The 18901-nt window shown below is 36.2% G+C and overlaps 1 protein-coding gene across 5 annotated transcripts in view; it reads left to right on the forward strand.

Moving 5' to 3' along the window:
* Positions 1–18901, forward strand: part of ARHGAP24 (Rho GTPase activating protein 24) — a 527106-nt gene that overhangs the window by 86377 nt on the left and 421828 nt on the right. For 2 of the 5 annotated variants that reach the window (XM_017959307.2, XM_031664078.1), the window contains exon 2: positions 11161–11360. In XM_017959307.2, the coding sequence (XP_017814796.1) occupies positions 11181–11360 (180 nt within the window). In that variant the 5' untranslated portion in view covers positions 11161–11180. Of the gene's footprint in view, positions 1–5420; positions 10285–10716; positions 10822–11160; positions 11361–18901 lie in introns of those variants that run through there. The other 3 variants (XM_021939110.2, XM_031664079.1, XM_017959310.3) reach the window with 3 other exon arrangements.

Here is an 18901-nt window from a genome sequence, read left to right on the forward strand (position 1 = left end):
AGTTGAATAAAAAGCTGGCCCCACTGAGGGGCTTGAAATGATAATGCAATCGACAACATTTGATTCTCCTAGGTCAGACTCACTAAAGGAACCTGATATTAAAAGTAGTGTTTCAGGAAAGCTTTCATCTTAGCTTAAAAATTATGGGCATCAGGGAAAGTGCTGGAGGGGTCTATAAATTATAGGCACAGAGGTTATTTCCCCATAATGAGGAAAGGACCCAGCTGACTTTCTCAGTATCACACGGGCTATAGCTTTCCTCTCCCAGTTCTCTCTGCTATGTGCATAAAGCTCTCCTTCATGACTGCCGTTGCTCTCCCATACCTTGGGTACTATAATCCCATTACTTTTCAGATTTAGGTGTGGAAAACCTCTTTTAAAAATTAATGAATGAGTTAATTTTAATTGACAAATAAACATTATATACATTGGTCATGTACAACATCATGTTTGGAAATACACATACATTCTGGAATGGCTAAATTGAACAAATTAACATAAACATTACCTCACATCCTTATTTTTTGTGATGAGAACACTTGAGATCTACTCTTAGCAATTTTCAAGAAAACAATACATTGTTATAGTCATGTTATACAATAGACCTCTTGAACATTTCCTCCTGTCTAATTGTCATTTTGTATATTTTGACCAACATCTTCACAACCCTTCTGGGCCTCCCCAGTTTTTTTTTCTTTGTGACAGTTTTTCAAAACAAAATCATATTAATAAACTATGGGTGAGGGAGTAGAGTACACACAAAAGCTTAAACATTGAGATGTTTATAACGTCATGTTTCTGATACTATTTTGAAGGATCTAGTCACAGATTCAATTAATAAATATAAAATAAGAGACATCCAACTCCTTTTCATCTTTCCTGCTTCAGGCTTGTTTTCTTTGTTTCTCTGTGGCCATATGATGAAATGATAGTTGCCATCTTCAAGCTTTCCATTAAAATAAGTTGAATTTCTCATCGTTTCCTGTTTCAAATGTCATTGCTTTTGCAGGAACACCGGAGTTTCTATTTGATATTTGAGGGATATCTTCAGTTCTTAGTTTGTTTACAGAATTGAATTAACAAAGAGTCTTTCTTACCTTTCCGTATATATGATTAATTGGTTGTGACTTCCTAGAGCGCTGGATTGAGATGGCATCTGGGGGTGAATATAGGTGATTAATTAATAATGTCTGCCTTGGGCTTGACAAGCAGCAGTTCTTTCTTAATCCCCATCAATAGTAAAGTATATCTTTTGATTTGATTTCTGTTTTTACTCAGGTTATCACCATGGGGAATTCCAATGGTTGTCTTTTCTATTTGTCCTTCAGATATCACTGTGATGGTGAAGGGCAGTTCTAAGTATATATTAAAGTATTATACATATATTAAAATTAATATATATCTGATTTTTTCTCTAGTTGAATTAAAACCATCTTAAGAGGGAAAAGATTCTCTCTACAATGTATGAGGCATTAAATAGACCACAAAAACTAAATTCTTAGGAGAAAGTTCCTTTTTTATGGTTCATTTCAGTAAGTCATTTTGATTTCTTAGCAAATTAATAAGGAAACATTGAAGCTTAAAATATAACATGTAGATTGATGTTCCTGATCAATCCCAACATACACATCATTTTTTGCTATTGTCTATTCTCTTGGTGTTCTGAACAATTTAATCAAGCAACAGGATTTTGTAGTGTTTCTTCAGGAAAATAACTGCATAAGTTCCCACAGGTATGCCCTTCTGGTGACTATTTTTGACTTTGTATTCGTGGCTGGTTTGCTTCATTTAATTTCCGTTGTTCTTTTCATGCTTATACTTTTCATTTTCAAGAAGAAATTTTTCTTTGTTTTTAACTCAAATCATGATTAAGAGTAGCATCCAGTGAGACAAATGGCAATCCACTTGACTCAATTGTTTTTGGTGTTCAGTTTAGCTTTAAGCCACTAAATTTGGGTTAGGTTTAAATGAGAGAATTTGGCATGATGTCCTTGCATTTGTGTCTAGTAATGGCAAATGTTTTATGATTTTTTTGTACAGTACTAGGAATTTTTGAGGGTTTTGGTGTCAATTTTAATATAAACCCCGAAGACTGACTGAAACACAAAGATGGATTGAAGCATTCATTCATTTATTCATCAGTTTGCCATTTATTTAACAATTATTTGAGCATTCACTATATTCTGGTTCATCTGGTGGGTTCCAGGGAGTCTATTGTGGTGTAGAACACTGAGAAGTAATAAAAACATGGTCTATATGTGATAAGGGTCATGTCCAGGATGGTATCATGCAAGGGGAACTTTCAGAGTGGAGTGGGGGAGGCACCAGGGAAGCCTTTGTGGAATACCTGAAGGATAAATAGAAGTTAACCATGATGTCCAGGCAGTGGGAAAACCACATGTGAAAGTGCTAAGCCCTTCCAGCTACTTTACGAAATTCAATTGCTTCCCATAAACATATTTAGGCTACTGGAATTTATATCAGTGCTAAAACAATCTCTATAACATCCTTTGTTATTTTGGACCTGGAGGACTGATTCCCTTGTAGGCACCACATTTTGATTTATTCTTCAAGAAAAAGATGGTATGGTGCAGAGTGAGGGGACAGAAAGTGAACTGAGAAAACTCATCTGTTTTCTTTAGTTAGCAGTTACTTTTTTCCTCCTTACTGTAAGTCACTAAGATCTAATTATTTAAATATTTTTCCGTTATGCACTTTTTGGTAAATGCACATGTTTGCAAAACCTTCTATATGTCCTTCTCTGTATCCTTGCTCTTGTATGAATCTTTAGCTATCTGGTATATTTTTAAACCATTTTGTAGTTTTATGCTTTTTGGTAGTTTTATGTCTTAGGAGGTGTTCATGCATTTGACACAGAACTGTGTATTTAATGGCCACTCTCTGCTACCTCTGCTCAATACACTAGTTAAAAGGCCTCCATCCTCAAGGTGCTCTTGTGCCAAAGGGGAGACAGAGAAATGACAAGAAAAACTGAATACAAAAGGAATTCTTGTGTGCTGTGGAAAAAGTAAAATAAGGAAATATGATAGAATGTGGTGAGGGATGAGGGATGCTTCTAGTAAGGGAGGCCGAGGGGGGCATCTATAATAAGGCAACGTTTGAACTGAGAATTGAATGGTGATAAATTAGCCATTCAAAGATGTGAAGGAAGCATTCAAGGAAAGGTAGGCAGGGATTGTTTGGGGCTGTATAGGTTGTGACAAATAATTTGGATTTAACTCTGAGTGGAAATGTTTAATTATTAGATAGTTTTAGAATGGTGGTAACATGACTTGATTCACTTTCTAAAGAAAATGGTAATGCTATGGAAAGAATCCATCATATCAGTGTGCTAGGAATGAAATCAGGGTTTAGATTAAATAGAAGGCTATGATAGTAATCAAGGAAAGTGATATGATGGGTCTGGATTTGCACAGTGTCTTGTACACAGTAGGCACTCAATGAGTTCTAAAAGTATTGCTTGTTCTCAGTACACTTAGTTTTATGTGAATTTGTGTGCGTATGTGTGTGTGCGTGTGTCTGTCTCTGTGTATGAACAAGATTTTATTCAAGGTTGAGCCACATAGCTATATAATTTTATGTCTGACACAGGGTAGAACATGGAGATTTAAACTTTTGTGATGGAAATTAAAATGTTCGTCCTTGACTCTTGCCCCTTCTCTCTACCACCACCTGTGCTTCCATCTTCCACTTGCATTCCTCCCTTTTATACTTGTACTCCCTAATAGTATCCTTGTACCACACTCTTACTTTCAGCCAACCATCCATAAACTAGGAGGTGGTACTGACAAATTCATCCTCATTGTGTTCTTGGCTTCCCCAGACCTGAGATGCAGAGTATCAGGAATGGCATGATGGGACAAGGAAAGTGGGCAGAAATTGAAGGCAACAATAGGCTTTGCCACATTTGGCAAGAAAGAAAGACACTAAGTTCAATGTTGAACTATTATTGTTACCATGGGTGAAGTTAGGAAGAGAAGTGAGGGTGACAAAAGTTGAAGCATCTGCAGCTTGGAAGAGTCTAAGGCCAGATTTCCTAGAGCAGAGCTTGAGGTGAGAATTACTGCTGAAGTAATTTATTATGGAGTGCTCTCAGGAGAAGGGAAGTGAGGGAAGCAGGATGGGGCAGGGGAATCAAGTTCAGTATAAACTGGCTTTGACCTAATCTCATGCAGAAGCTCTGGAGCACAGACTGAAACACAAAGTTAGTTCCCTATGAGGCAAGAAGACTGCCTTTGTTACTCCCTTTCTAGTTAGTCATTGGCTAAGGTTTCTGGTGACCAGCCAACATGCAGACCCTGTGGTGGAGTGGGTACAATGGCAGGTATCTTATTCTTCTCAGGCTTCCATAGGAAGATACCATAGTCTGAGTGGCTTAAACAAGAGAAGTTTATTTCTAACAGTTCTGGAGGCAGGGAAGTCTAAGATCAATGTGCTTGTAAGGTGGGTTTTGTTTTGAAGCCTCTTTTCTTGGCTTGTAGGTGACCACCATACTGCTGTGTGCTCACATGAGCTCTTCTTTGTGTGGGTGCAGAGAAAGAGACCACAAATTCTCTGGTGTCTCTTCTTATAAGGGCACTAATCCCATTGGATCAGCACCCCATCGTCATGACCTCATCAAATCCTAATTACCTCCCAAGGGCCCTATATCCAAATACCATCACACTGAGTGTTGGGACTTCGACATACGAATTAGGAGGGCACAAAACATTCAGTCCATAACAACAAGAAAGAGGATTCTCTGTGGGGCACTAACTTCTGCTATAGGTAGTGAGGGTTAGGAGAGATGACATTTATTGCATCTGGGGAAAATCTAGATGGAATTGGAAAATGGACAAAGGAGACATTTGGTAGGATTCAACTTTCACATTCAACATTCACAGCTGAGCCAAAGTAGAGAGCTGAACACGTTAAATCAAGTAAGGGGTGACTGACTTACATGAAAAATATGCTTGCTACATCATTTTATCCTGAAATTATTTAAATATTTAGGATACTAAAAGAGTTCCAGCTTCTAAATCAGGTACACAGCTACAGTTATTGAGGAAATGTTCTGAGAAATAATAAAAATAAATCTATCACTTCACTGGTTGACTTTAATAATAGCACAATCAGGTTTTTTATTGAACACTGGATGGCAACACTCTTTTATGTACTTTGCTTCATCAAAGAATGTCAGATCTGCAGGCATATGCTTACATGGCTTCCAGAGCCATGGCACTGAGTGTTTAAAAAATGAGAAAAGAATATCAATAAATATTTTGTCTTTAAATATTTTGTCCTCTGGAGCAGTGATCCACAACCTTTTTAACACCAGGGACCAGTTTCATGGGGCGAAGGGGAGATGGTTTGGGGATGAAACTGTTCCACTTCAGATTATTAGACATTAGTTAGATTCTCATAAGGAGCGCACAACCTAGATCCCCTGCTGGGCAGCTCACAATAGGGTTTGAGCTCCTATGAGAATCTAATGCCACTGCTGATCTGACAGGAGATGAGGCTCAGGCAGTAATGCTCGCTTGCCTACAGCTCACCTCCTGTGTGGCCCAATTCCTTACTGGCCATGGACTGGTACTGGTCTGCAGCCCAGGGGTTTGGGGACTCCTGCTCCAAACAGAACATACATAGTATATATATATACCCACACTCACCATACACCCATACATACACACACCCATACACATATGTGCACTTTCATGTATGCCTGTAAACACATGCACATACCATCTAATTCCTTTTGTAAGTTTTTGTAGTATGAACAATTATACATAGAAAAGGTGTATCTAGTATGTAGACATATAGCTCAATACAATGTCCTGCCACTTGACAAACCAGCCTATTGGCAATACCTATAAAATATTTTGTTTAAAATAAGAAAAAGTAGAATTTAGGTAAATATTGGCTCTCTGTAGTTATATACTGCATACCGTGGAATCACATCTTAAAAATGATTTATGTTCTAAAGTCAGTGCAAATGGTGACAATTGAGTGTGATCAAAATTTCTTCTCAAAGTCCCACAAATCTCTCATAGGTTGTAATATTTTACCGACATTGCCAGTTTTGTTTTGTTTTCTTCCCCCAGCAATAGGACAGATCACTGTTTCTTTGACTGATTGAGGGGACATGAGGTATGAAATCATGTGCACTCAAATTCTGAGAACACATTTATACAGTGAAATACCCCACCAGATGCCAAGGAAACTGATATTGATTGAAAGCATGGAGATGTATTTGTTCCCCTTCACCCTTGCCATGGGAGCATGCATTCATTGAGTGGATGCATTGTGGTGGAATTGCCTGTGTTTTTTAAGTTGTTCTCTCTCCCTTTTTCCTTTTCTCTAGCTCTCTCCTACTATCTCATTCTCTCATGTTTGCTGAACATGTATAGTAAGGTATTGTAATTTCAAATACATTGCAACTCTGTGATACACGGCATCCTCTTTATTTACATCCTTGTTTATATGCATGCTTATATATTCTTTGTTGAAGTCACACAGCTATATATCTATGTGTATTCTGTTTGATTCTTAGAAGAGTTTGTTAGGAGCATGAGTTTCATCTCTGATTGCACCATGTTATACTGTTGTGTTCTTGGCCCATCTGGTTGCAAAAGAAAATCATACAAACAGATGTAGAAACCAGTTTCCTCCTCTGGAAAACAATTCAAAAGCTACAAGCCCATCAAATGCTGAGAACTGTCTAGCTATGGCATGGTACAGTAGCCATCATTAAGGTTTTTATCTTAAGATTGATACAGACACAGGTTAATTTCTCAGTTCTGTTTTTGTTTTAGCTTGGAATAACTGTTTATTTAGATGATTACTTTGTTCATCATTATGTTGGTTTTCTAACCAAGGCGATAGTTCTATTTTGTAATCTCACATACCACCCAGCTACCATGGCCTGACTTCAGTGAAAGTATTTTCCCAGCAGAGATTCAGTGAAATCATTCTCTGAGAATTTGAGTGAATAAACTGTACTTAGTGTTAAACCACAATTGGTTATGCGTATTTCTTGCCAAAACTAAAAGGTATAAATTCTGAATATTTTTTTCATAAGGACAGTTTCAGGTTCTTTCAAGTGTAATGATTTTGACATTGTGTTTAAGAACAAATTTCATGCTAATTGAAGTCTCCTATGTAAAAGGAAAAAGTCAAGTTCTTAACGTACACAGTTTTCTTTAAGGCATTAAATGCAATGAAAAAGAACCTTCTAGAATATTCTTTGTAGAGATTCTGTTGTGATTATTGCAGAGCTCCATCTGTAGATTCAACAGATTTATTGAGTACCAGGTAAGCACTATTAAAGGCATTGGGTATGCTTAGTAAGGAAAGCCATGTCCTTGACGTCATGAAGCATATGATCTCCTGGTGGGGCGATAGACAATAAAGAACTAAATAAACAGCAATTTAGAGAAGTATCAGGGAGACAAAGGACACAGTTCAGTGACAGAGAATAAAAAGAGGTGACCTAATTCACAGGGTGATTAGTGAAGGTTTTTTGGAAGAGGCAGATTTTAAGCCAAAACTTAGATAAAAAGGAGTTGAGCATGAAAACAGCTCAAGACAGTTTTGTAGGCAGAAAGCAGCAAGGCATAAAGGAGCTTGGGTGTTTCCAGAACTGAAAGGAGATAAGAGTGGTTAAGTATGTATGTGTCTGGTATGGGGAGGGATGGGGAGAAGGTGACATGAGATTAGGTTAGAGAGGTAAACAGGTGCCAGATGATTCAGAGCCTTATTGGCCATGGTAAGACTCTGGATTTTGAAATAAGTACAGTGGGAAGCCAACAGCATTTTCAAATGTTGAGAGTCCTTATCTGATTTGAATTTTTAAAAGCTCACTTTGGCTGCGTTTTGGAGAATGAAATATGTGTGAGCATGTACCTGTGTGTTTGCGTTTATGGCTAAAAATGGAAGCAGTGAGACTCCTCGGAAGGCTATTAGAATCATCTCCTCAAAAGATAATAGTGGACTGCACCATAAGGTGGCAATAGAGATGAAGCCAAAAGGATGGATTTGAACTATTTTTAGAGGCATTCTGAATTTACTGATTGATTTGATATCCGGGGTGAGGAAGAGTCAGGAGTCAAATGATTAGTTTTCTATATACTTATCTTTGAAACTGGGTGTACCATGGTGTCATTTACTAAGGTCAGGTTTGGGGGAAGATCACGTTTCAGAGGGGGATCATGTTCACTTTCAGACACTTAGCATGAAACCTATTGCAAAATTGATTACTTCATCAAACATTGATTGAGCTTCACTGCATGCCAGACATTCTACTGAGTAGTAAGGATATCTGATGTCCCTACACTTACGGAATTACAGAGATGATAGATTTCAGAGTGCTAGAAGAGACCATAGTTGGAAATAATCCAGTCCAGCATCCTCATTTTAAAGATGAAGTGTAGAATTTTAATCATTTTATTTTTCCAGAAATATTAAGACCTCTATAAAAATTGTGATTATTTTAGTAAAACTTAATTTTCCTCATCCAACAATAGTTGTGGCATTTTTTTCCCTTAGGAGTATAAGTCTGTTTTCATTTCTGTTTTAATGAATTGTTATAATTAGTCTTCAATTAGCATTAGTAAAGCACTTTCTGATGCATTCTGAAATCATAAAAGTATAGGCATTATAGTCAGTTCAGTGGGCAATATAGTCATTGACTTCGGTCAGACTTATAAACAATATATGCAAAAGGAATCAGAAACCATGTTCTAGTGTACACACATTTCTCACTAAGGCATTAATGTACACAAAAGGGAAATTAGCTACTTGTATTTTTTATGTTATCAATGGTAGGTTGCTAATAACCTTGAAGCATGTTAGAGGGAATTTTTCAAACTTAATAGAAAGCATGAATTTGAGAGGAAAGAAAAAAATACATAAGGGCCCTAAATAATTTGTTGTGCAATGAATTCTAGATTTGTGTGTGCATGTTTGTGGGGTGCCTGTGTGTGTGTGTGTTGGAATGTTTGTTTTAAGGTCCCATTTAACTTTATAAGTTAAGGTGTTTGGTCAAAGAATAAGTAGGCAGTGATGAAACAGCAAGTTGTGTAAACAGTTTAAATACCAGGAGATGAAAAAGATTATTTAGGGTGGTCTAACTAAGCATACTTACTATCTAAATTACAGCATTAATTGTTCATTTATAATGGAGTTCTTGGCTCATCATAGTAGGTCAGGTACTGTGAAGGAAAGGAGATGAAAATTCCTGCCCTGCGGGCATAGCAAATTGGAAGCATCAGGTATGGTCCAGTCTGCACACACACGGGCACACACCTGAGGGGAGAATGTTTTCTCCAATAAGTGGTTATGGTCATGGAATGCCCCATAGGGCAAAGGAGGTGTCCAGATGTATTGTAGAGACAGGGGCCTGTTTTTTAAGAAAGGAAAAAAGTGCATATTGAATGAGACAGATAATAGTCAAGTGACTTCCTTGAAGTTTAAAAGTAGTTTAAGAGGTGAAGATTAAGGTAAGCATAGTGATAGATTGAAATATATGCCAATGAAAGAGGCAAATCTTCTGCAAAGATGGTTGAAGTTATTAAAATAAGTCATTAGAAAAAAGGTTCTGCTTCATCCCTGCAACAGGAATGGCAGGACTAAATTGAGAGAACTTGAATCACAATAATGGAAGATTTGACCCTGAGACTTCAAGGAAGAAACATAAATGACCAAGGACTGACAATAGAAACTTCATGGAATTTATAAGTAGAATTGTATACATGCAAATTGATTAAAAAATTAGCGGTGAATATAAAGACCAGACAGAAAGACAGCTTGTCTTCCAGAATCAATCAGAAATGATAAAACAGGGACTTTGTTTATATGCCTGGACAGGAATAATTTGTGCTTTATCAGATAATCAATATCTTTATAACCTCATCAGAGACACAAGAGATAGAGAGGGCTTCCCAATTCCTGAATAAATGTTTAGAAATAAACATTAGCAAGAATTTGGAGGAAGCTTTCAGGACAGGAAAATCTCTTTTAACCACTTGTGCCTGGCTCCCCTAGAATGTCAACCTTCTCTGTTTTTACTGGGGCAGTTTTAGCATCTCAACTGTTGGTTAATATTTTTCCAATGAAGAACTCATTTTCTTGCTTATGTGTAGGTAGTATGGCCTTATACTACTTCACACATAATCTTAAAATATTCCTCATCATGTCACATACTGGAAGACACCACACCCTCCTGAAGCTTCAGAATGGCTGTACGGGAAAGGAAAAAACTATAGGAAAAACTAGCAAAAGCAGGTACTTCGTTTTTTTTGTTTTGTTTTGTTTTGTTTTTGGTTTCCTCTTAAAGTTTTTCAGCTGTACGAATCCCTGACCAGCCAAAGAAATTGTTGAGGGAATAATCTGGGAAACAGAGGGTAGAAACATCTTGAGATATGTTCCCCTATGTAAGACAAATGTCTTCCATTAAGGTTTTCTAAATAGTCTCTTGAAATGGGGACACACGTCAGGCTAGCTCTTGCCCAGGTAAACCTAAGCCTGCAGGAGCCTGCCCTAGCCTGTGCCCAACAGACACAGAGGCCATAATCTTGAGAGTTATGTTTTAGTTTGTTTTTAGAAATTCCTTCTTCACACATTACCTCTAGAACTTTCTCATTTTTCAGTTCTTCTTAGGTTATTTTTAGAAATTCTTTCTTCACACATTACCTCTAGAACTTTCTCATTTTTCAGTTCTACTTAGGGATAAAGAGCACCACTCAGCTGCTGAATTCATTTAAGAAGGCAGGACGGCAAAACAAGCTCTCTGCATGTTTCCTCTGGGCATATTGTTGCCAGGTCTGTGGTTTGTCTAGAAATTTGACCAATGAGTTGAGGAACATTTTTCACCCCTTTTCCCACTCCCTTCCTCTTCCCTTTTCCTTCCCTTCACTTCTCTTGCTCTCTCTCTCTTTCTCTCCCTCTTTCTTTCTCTCTTTCCTTCTCTCTTTCTCTCTCTTTCTTTTCTTTTCTTTCTCTCCTCTCCCTCTCTTTCTTTTCTTTCTTCTCTCCTCTCCCTCTCTTTCTTTTTCTTTCTTTCTTTCTTTTCTTTTTTTTTCCTGGAGAAGAGTGGTTTAAAAGGGAGTTGAATATAACAGAGCACCTCATTATTTTCCTTTCTTTCTCTTTGCTAACTAGGAAAGTCCATAAGCTTGATAATGGAGGAGAACAATGACGCCACGGAGAACCCCCAACAAGGCCAAGGGCGGCAGAATGCCATCAAGTGTGGGTGGCTGAGGAAGCAAGGAGGCTTTGTCAAGACTTGGCATACTCGCTGGTTTGTGCTCAAGGGGGATCAGCTCTACTATTTCAAAGATGAAGATGAAACCAAGCCCTTGGTGAGTAGGAGAAAATGTAAAGCATTAAGGGCCTAAGAAAGCCAAGAAATAGAGGGATTTGCTGGAAACTGATTGGGACTGAGACCACCCAAAGTCCCCCGGTCTCCTTCAGTTCATTGTCATCTTTCACCCTTTTACCCATTGTTTGCTTTGAGTTGGAGCTAATAAATTTGCTAATTCAGGCCAAGAGGCAAATTATACTTGTCTAATATTAATTTCCGTTTTTACCAGAGGAGAATGTCTCAGTTCCTCTGGCAAACTTAGTTCATGAGAAAATTTTAATAGACATCTGCTAAAAGATATATTGTAGCCAAAACATCTTTCTTTTTCTCAGGAGTAAATGGAAAGCACAGGTTTGAAGGAAGAACTGTAGGCACAACTTTCAGTAATTTCTGAGACATTTTCAGTGTCAATTCTCAGAGGCTTCCCTGCATACTTTAACTTACATTAAATATGGATGTGGTGCTGAACCAAATGACATTGATACATTCAACCAGCATACATAATATACCCATTCCTCTGTGAATAGTCTCTCTGTTGCTCTGTAGTTCCTTAGTGGTTCTTTATTTGCTTATTTACTTATTTTCTCAACCAAAAGTCTCAAGACTGCAATGAGAGAGAAGAATCATCTTCACCTGCATTTCTGTAGTTGCAACAGTTTTCTCAGATTGATCATGGCTTATCAGTTGATGAGAGGATATGCAAACTAAGGCATCACTTCTGTGTGTTTTTCATCTACATCTATAGGATACATACATGAGAGAAGAACCATTTTAGATTCATTTATATAAACAACCCTAACAGTATGTTCTTGAGGCTATTTCCTCTTGTGTTAAAGTTAAGGAACTTAATTAGCATTTTGAACCAGGTCTCTGCTTTAGTATTTTAAATTCCTAAGGCATTATAATTTCATGATGTTCTTATTCCTCTAATTGAATTCCCTAAAAATAGCAATAAAAATACATGCTGCAAACCTTGGTCAGTTTTTTGAAATTGCTACTACTTTTTAGGCATTTACCAGAGCTGGACATCAGGCTAAAAGTTTACATATATTATCTTATGAAATATTTAAAATAATCCTATGCGGTAGGTATTATTAACCCTATTTATGCATGAACACCAAGGTTTATGTGTAATGCAGATTACCCAAAGTTAAACAAACAGTAGTGTAATAATTTGTCTCAAGTAAGTCTGAGTTCATATGGCTTTAGCCCAAGACATTATAAGTAAATTTAGAGGGTCCCATATTGGTTTCATGACAGTTATAGTACTTTCCGTATCTGTTATTTCATTTGTTATTGCAACCCGGTGGGGAATATAGGGACTATTTTTACAGAGGAGGAAACTGTGACTTAGAGATATGAAGTGATGTAATCAAGATCATATAATCATTCAAAGATCAGAAGCAAATTGATGGAGTCTTCTGTCTCCTATCTTACCCTCCATGGTTCTTTTCTAATTGCACCTTGTTTTATAATTATCTAATAATCAGATTAAGGTATTACCTTGAATATAAAATTACTTTTACCAAACTCAGAGAAAGGAATCAGGTTAATGTGAAAAGACAGAATTTAAGGGGTCCAATGTGGGGACTTCGTTATGGAGGAGCACAGTGAATACCGTCTGTGAGAAAATACATAGAGGGCCATATCCCAGGCAATATGATAATATCCTTTTTGAATAATTTAGGGCAGAATTCCTCAAACTAGAGTTCATGTGCACATTCTCTGACATTTGCACATTCTCAAATTTGAGAAACACGGACCACAGGCTTGGATCCACTCTATCATGACTAGTTAGATAGATTAAAAAATTGGAAATATAACTTTTAAAATGTAAAAACTCCAGATTAATTCAAATGAAAATCTACTCAAAATGAAAATTACATTAATTCATAGTATTTCCAAGATAAATAATATTTTTATATTCGCATGTTACTAGTATTACTAGTATTTGTAGACTTACTGTAAATAAAATTAACAAAATAGACTTGTATTGACCAAAAAGTACTAATTCTTTTACAAACCAAACATAGACCATCACCATCCCCCCTAAAAAATGTTTTTAAATTTTTCATTCTATATATTATTTGTTAAAGATTTGTGATTAATAAAGAAGTTAAAATGTAACATAAATAACTTTATTTTATTTATTTATTTATTTATTTTGAGACAGAGTCTCACTCTGTAGCCCAGGCTGGAGTGCGGTGGTGCGATCTCAGCTCACTGCAACCTCCGCCTCCCGAGTTCAAGTGATTCTCCTGTCTCAGGCCCCCAACTAGCTGGGACTACATGAGTGTGCCACCATACTCAGCTAATTTTTTTGTATTTTTAGTAGAGACAGGGGTTTCACCATGTTGGCCATGCTGGTCTTGAAAGTGCTAGGATTACAGGCCTGAGTCACTGCGCCCAGCCTTGGGATAAATAACTTTGAATTATCTTTTTTAACTAACTTCCATACAATTCAAGCACTGATAATTTTAACATTGAGCTTTTTAATGTTTTGCCCTGATGTTTAAACACATGCATACAAATTCAGATTAAGAACTGACAATTTCTATATCAGAGGGAACTTTGTAATATGCAAACATTCTATGTTGTTCTATGAATGGGCTAATTTCTTCCCTTAAAATAGACCAAGTGAGGGTAGATGCCTGGCACATGGTAACTGTTAATAGCATATTTTTGAATGAGTTAATGAGTCAATGGAATGTATCTAGGGCCATGCAGCAGCAGGGCCAGGACTAAGGTACTGTGAGTAATATTGACTGTTTTCAACTCCATCTATCAAAATCATACTATTTAAAACAACAAAGTTTAAGCCACATTAAATAAGCCCTGCAGTGATATATTGTAGAATATATTTAAAAGAATCAGAACATCTAAATGGAGAATAATTGAGCACCTTGAAAAATGTTGAAAGAGGAAAAAAATTTGTCTTAAAACCTGTCATTCTGTAGTTGTGTGTTTATGATTGCATGTATGTGGTTGTGTGTATATCTGTGTGTAACAGCCAAAAGGACGTTATTAATGAGTGACAGATGAAGAACTAGGAGTCACTTTCTTGCTCCTAGATGCAGTGCTTCTTCTGCTTCATCCTTGCCTTCTCATTAGTCCTCAACTTTTCTTTACCTTTGCTTTTAGTCAGAGGTATTTCTTGTTTTTTTCTTTTCACTTCAATGCTTCCAACATAAGAATGCCCTTGGCCTTCATGTATTTTGATGAGGGCTATTTCAATAATATGGAGAAAATATCATGAGTAAAGTTTCAAAAATTCATCCTTTTAAACATTCCTAACCAGCTGGAAAGATTCAATAAACTTAACTTGCTTTTTGTTTTTTTTTTTTTTTACTTTCTTAGAAGGCACTTTTAAAAAAATTTAATTTATTATTATTATTATACTTTAAGTTCTAGGGTACATGTGGATAACGTGCAGGTTTGTTACATATGTATACTTGTGCCATGTTGCTGTGCTGCACCCATCAACTCATCAGCACCCATCAACTCGTCGTTTACATCAGGTATAACTCCCAATGCAATCCCTCCCCCGTCCCTGCTCCCCATGATAGGCTCGATTGTGTGATGTTCCCCTTCCGAGTCAAGTGATGATCTCATTGTTCAGTTCCACCTATGAGTGAGAACTTGTCTGCGGTGTTTGGTTTTCTGTTCTTGTGATAGTTTGCTAAGAATGATGGTTTCCAGCTGCATCCATGTCCCTACAAAGGACACAAACTCATCGTTTTATGGCTGCATGGTATTCCATGGTGTATATGTGCCCACATTTTCTTAATCCAATCTGTCACTGATGGACATTTGGGTTGATTCCAAGTCTTTTATGTGTGAATGGTATACAATAAACTCGTGTGCATGTGTCTTTATAGCAGCATGATTTATAATCCTTTGGGTATATACCCAGTAATGGGATGGCTGGGTCATATGGTACATCTAGTTCTGAATCCTTGAGGTCGCCATACTGTTTTCCACTTATTGAATTCCAAGATAGTTAGAGAACTTAAATGGCCAGACCTAATACCATAAAAACCCTAGGAAAACCTAGGTAGTACCATTCAGGACATAGGCATGGGCAAAGACTTCATGTCTAAAACACCAAAAGCAAGCGTAAGAAGCCAAAATTGACAAATGGGATCTCATTAAACTAAAGAACTTCTGCACAGCAAAAGAAACTACCATCCAGGAGTGAACAGGCAGCCTACAGAATGGGAGAAAATTTTGCAATCTACTCATCAGACAAGGGCTAATATCCAGAACCTACAAGAACTCAAACAAATTTACAGAAAAAAAACAAACAACCCCATCAACAAATTGGGCAAAGGATATGAACCAGACATTTCTCAAAGAAATTCTTACAGCCAACAGACACATGAGAAAAAATGCTCATCATCACTGGCCATCAGAGAAATACAAATCAAACCACAATGAGATACCATCTCACACCAGTTAGAATGGCGATCATTAAAAGTCAGGAGACAACAGGTGCTGGAGAGGATGTGGAGAAATAGGAACACTTTTACACTGTTGGTGGGATTGTAAACTAGTTCAACCATTATAGAAGGCACTTCTAAAATGAGAGTAAAAAACCCTTGAAATTTATATCCTCCTTGTCCTTGGTTTAAGTTCTCAATTTATTATAATAAATTTTCACTGAGTTGTTTTACTCAATAAAAAGAGTCAAATCAAACTCCATCATTATCCTTATTATGAAAAACTGCTCATCTGTTGAGGGAAAGTAAAATTATAATCATAACAGGCTACCCTGAAAATGCTGAATGCTATGAATACATGGGTACAATTAGTAGCAAGGAGTGAATGAGGACTGCTAGAGGGCTTGGGAAAGGCTGCATAAGGCAAGAGGTGACCCTGACCTGGGATTTTGAAGGTCGATGTGAGTTTTACAGGTAGATAAATTGGGGAAAGGAATTCAGAGCAGAGGAAAGACATGGAGTTGTAAAATAGGTATCTATAGCTAGCTCCATATTGCAAGGGTGAATATATGGCAAGAATGCAGTTAGAGAGAAACAGGGGACCCCAATGGAAAAGGGATTCCTTAGTAGGCAATGAGAAGCTATTTCCAGAGCACCTGTGATGCTCAAACTACACAACTATGTAAATCTCAGAAAGGAATCATGACAGTTGTTTCCTAATACATTGAAAACTTAAGTTAATAAATAAGAGTTTCTCAATTAAATTTTCCTTACATCTCTGTCTTCAATTTTTATTGCTATGAGAACACACTATATCTGATTTAGTGCATTATGTACTTAAATATTTGAACTTACTATGAATGTTTCATGTTCTTATTCAACTTGCACTTTGCCTTCCAAATATTCAACAACCTGCACAAATTTGAGAACTTAGAAAGTTTCACTGCCACTTTTCTTATATTTTCTTTTTGAGCAGAAGGCAAAGGTACCTCAAGGCTATCCTCTCCCTGGAGACGGCACCTGATTTGTAAACAGTGACTTTCCAGCACTTAGCCAACAATACCTGTCAATATATGAGAGACTTATCTCATAATATAGCTATTTAATATTTAATATAAATCAAACTAAACATCCTCAGTATCTTGTAATTTTTTAATAGAAAAAAAGCAGCTTTAGTTCATCTAGGACACAACTGTCTCCAGAATCCATTATCTACAAGTATTTGCACTTATATAGATTTTATTCAGAGCGTATTTTAAAAATAAAGTTGATTTTGATTGTTTCTATAAAAACAGGAAGGTGATGCATGTAGGCCATTTTTGAAAGTACATTAATACATCTATAATTCTTGTCACTCACAGGCCACTACTATAAACATTTTATAGTGCTGAATTTTTCCAGTTTTTAAAGTAATAACTTTTCTATTTTAATTTATCTTACAAATTTCATTATATTTACATGCAGAGGAAAAACTGTAAGATCATATTGTACAGAAGAATCTATAAAAAAGAATCTTCCCCCTACACCGCACACCCCCAAGGACTTTGGATATCTATTAGAAAGGGCTTAAAACACATGTGAACTGAATTCATGACAATATCTGTTTTGCATGCTTCATTAATCATGACAAATGACCATGGCCTTGTCAATACAATAACATGGGGGGAGCAGCCGAGTCAGAGATGAAGTATGATTATAGTTATCTTAAAAGATAAGGAAATCGTGCAGGTTTTGTTAAGTGAATCCAGTGATAAATTTTCCTAATGACTTTTTTATTTGCCTATTAAATAGAAGTAAAATCCCTATTTTACTTCTATTATGTAGCATATTACTACTTAAATAAAAGCTAAGGCTCTAGCTTGGCCATACTAGAGAAAGCCTCTGACATAGGCTTGTGCTAGAGTTTGACACAGCGGGGCATCGATTTTCAGAAGCCAGTCTGAAACTCCTGATAAAATGACTAAAATCCAAACAGGCACAAACCCAATTAATCTGGTCTAGACTTTCTACAACAGATATTGATCCAATTATGTGAGGAAGGTTTTTTCTGTACATGATGAAGATGATACTATATTAGATCACAGTGGATTTTCTTAACTTAGAGAACAAAGTGATTTTGAGTGAATTATAACCTGAGGGTTGACCTCTAAATGTGCAAGGATTGACTGCTGATTTAAGAGTAAGCTCTCATTTTATATTTAATCAAACTCGTGTGTTAATGAAATCCAGAAATCTCTAAGACAATTGCTGTCCTGTTAACATTTATGAAGCCAAAGCCTCGATGAAGTATTTAAAATAATACTAGAAGCATTGAAACTTAGATATCATCCTCAAATCTAAAGCTAACTTTCTGGGTAGCATCTGAGTCTTTTGGTGTTGAAAATGACACTAAGATGGTACAATGCATCATCATAAATTCTTAAGAACTCTTAGCACTTTCCTAGAAATTATTATATAAAGTTATAGAAAGTATTATTTATATAAAATATTATTTTATTCCACTGTTATTTAAAATTTTATTGCTTTCCTCCTCTACACAGCAATATAGGAATAACTCTTTTAAGAGTAAAGACATAGAATGCAGAATAAAATTATTCGAATTGAATCTTAGCTCGTATAGTTACTAATTTGGATACATTGGGCAAATGAATTAGCTGGTATAAGCTTCAATTTACTAATCTGTATATGAGATTATGATAGTAAATATCTCATTATATTATTTTGAGGATTAAATAAGACATTTTATGTATCTGATTTTGGAAAGCATTGGTACATGGTAAGCATGAAAGCAACATTAGTATTTTTATAAATTAGTATGAGAAAAATAGAATTTATTGTTTAAGATATTAATACTACTCATTCATTTGATTTATTTAAGTGAACACATATTTATAGATTTCTAATGTACCTACAGGTATTATTCTAGATTCTAGGAAATATATATATATATATATTTATATTATAAAATGCATATATTTATAATATATAATAGGAAAACTGTATATTTATATAAATAGTTCCCTCAAAATAAGGATTTAGAAAGAAGCAGCTCAGGTGAAAGTCCAAAATGATCCTAGGTAAGTAATGAAAGTTTACTTCA

This window comes from Papio anubis, chromosome 3 (genome assembly GCF_008728515.1).
Source record: "Papio anubis isolate 15944 chromosome 3, Panubis1.0, whole genome shotgun sequence".
Classification (NCBI taxonomy): Eukaryota; Metazoa; Chordata; class Mammalia; order Primates; family Cercopithecidae; genus Papio; species Papio anubis.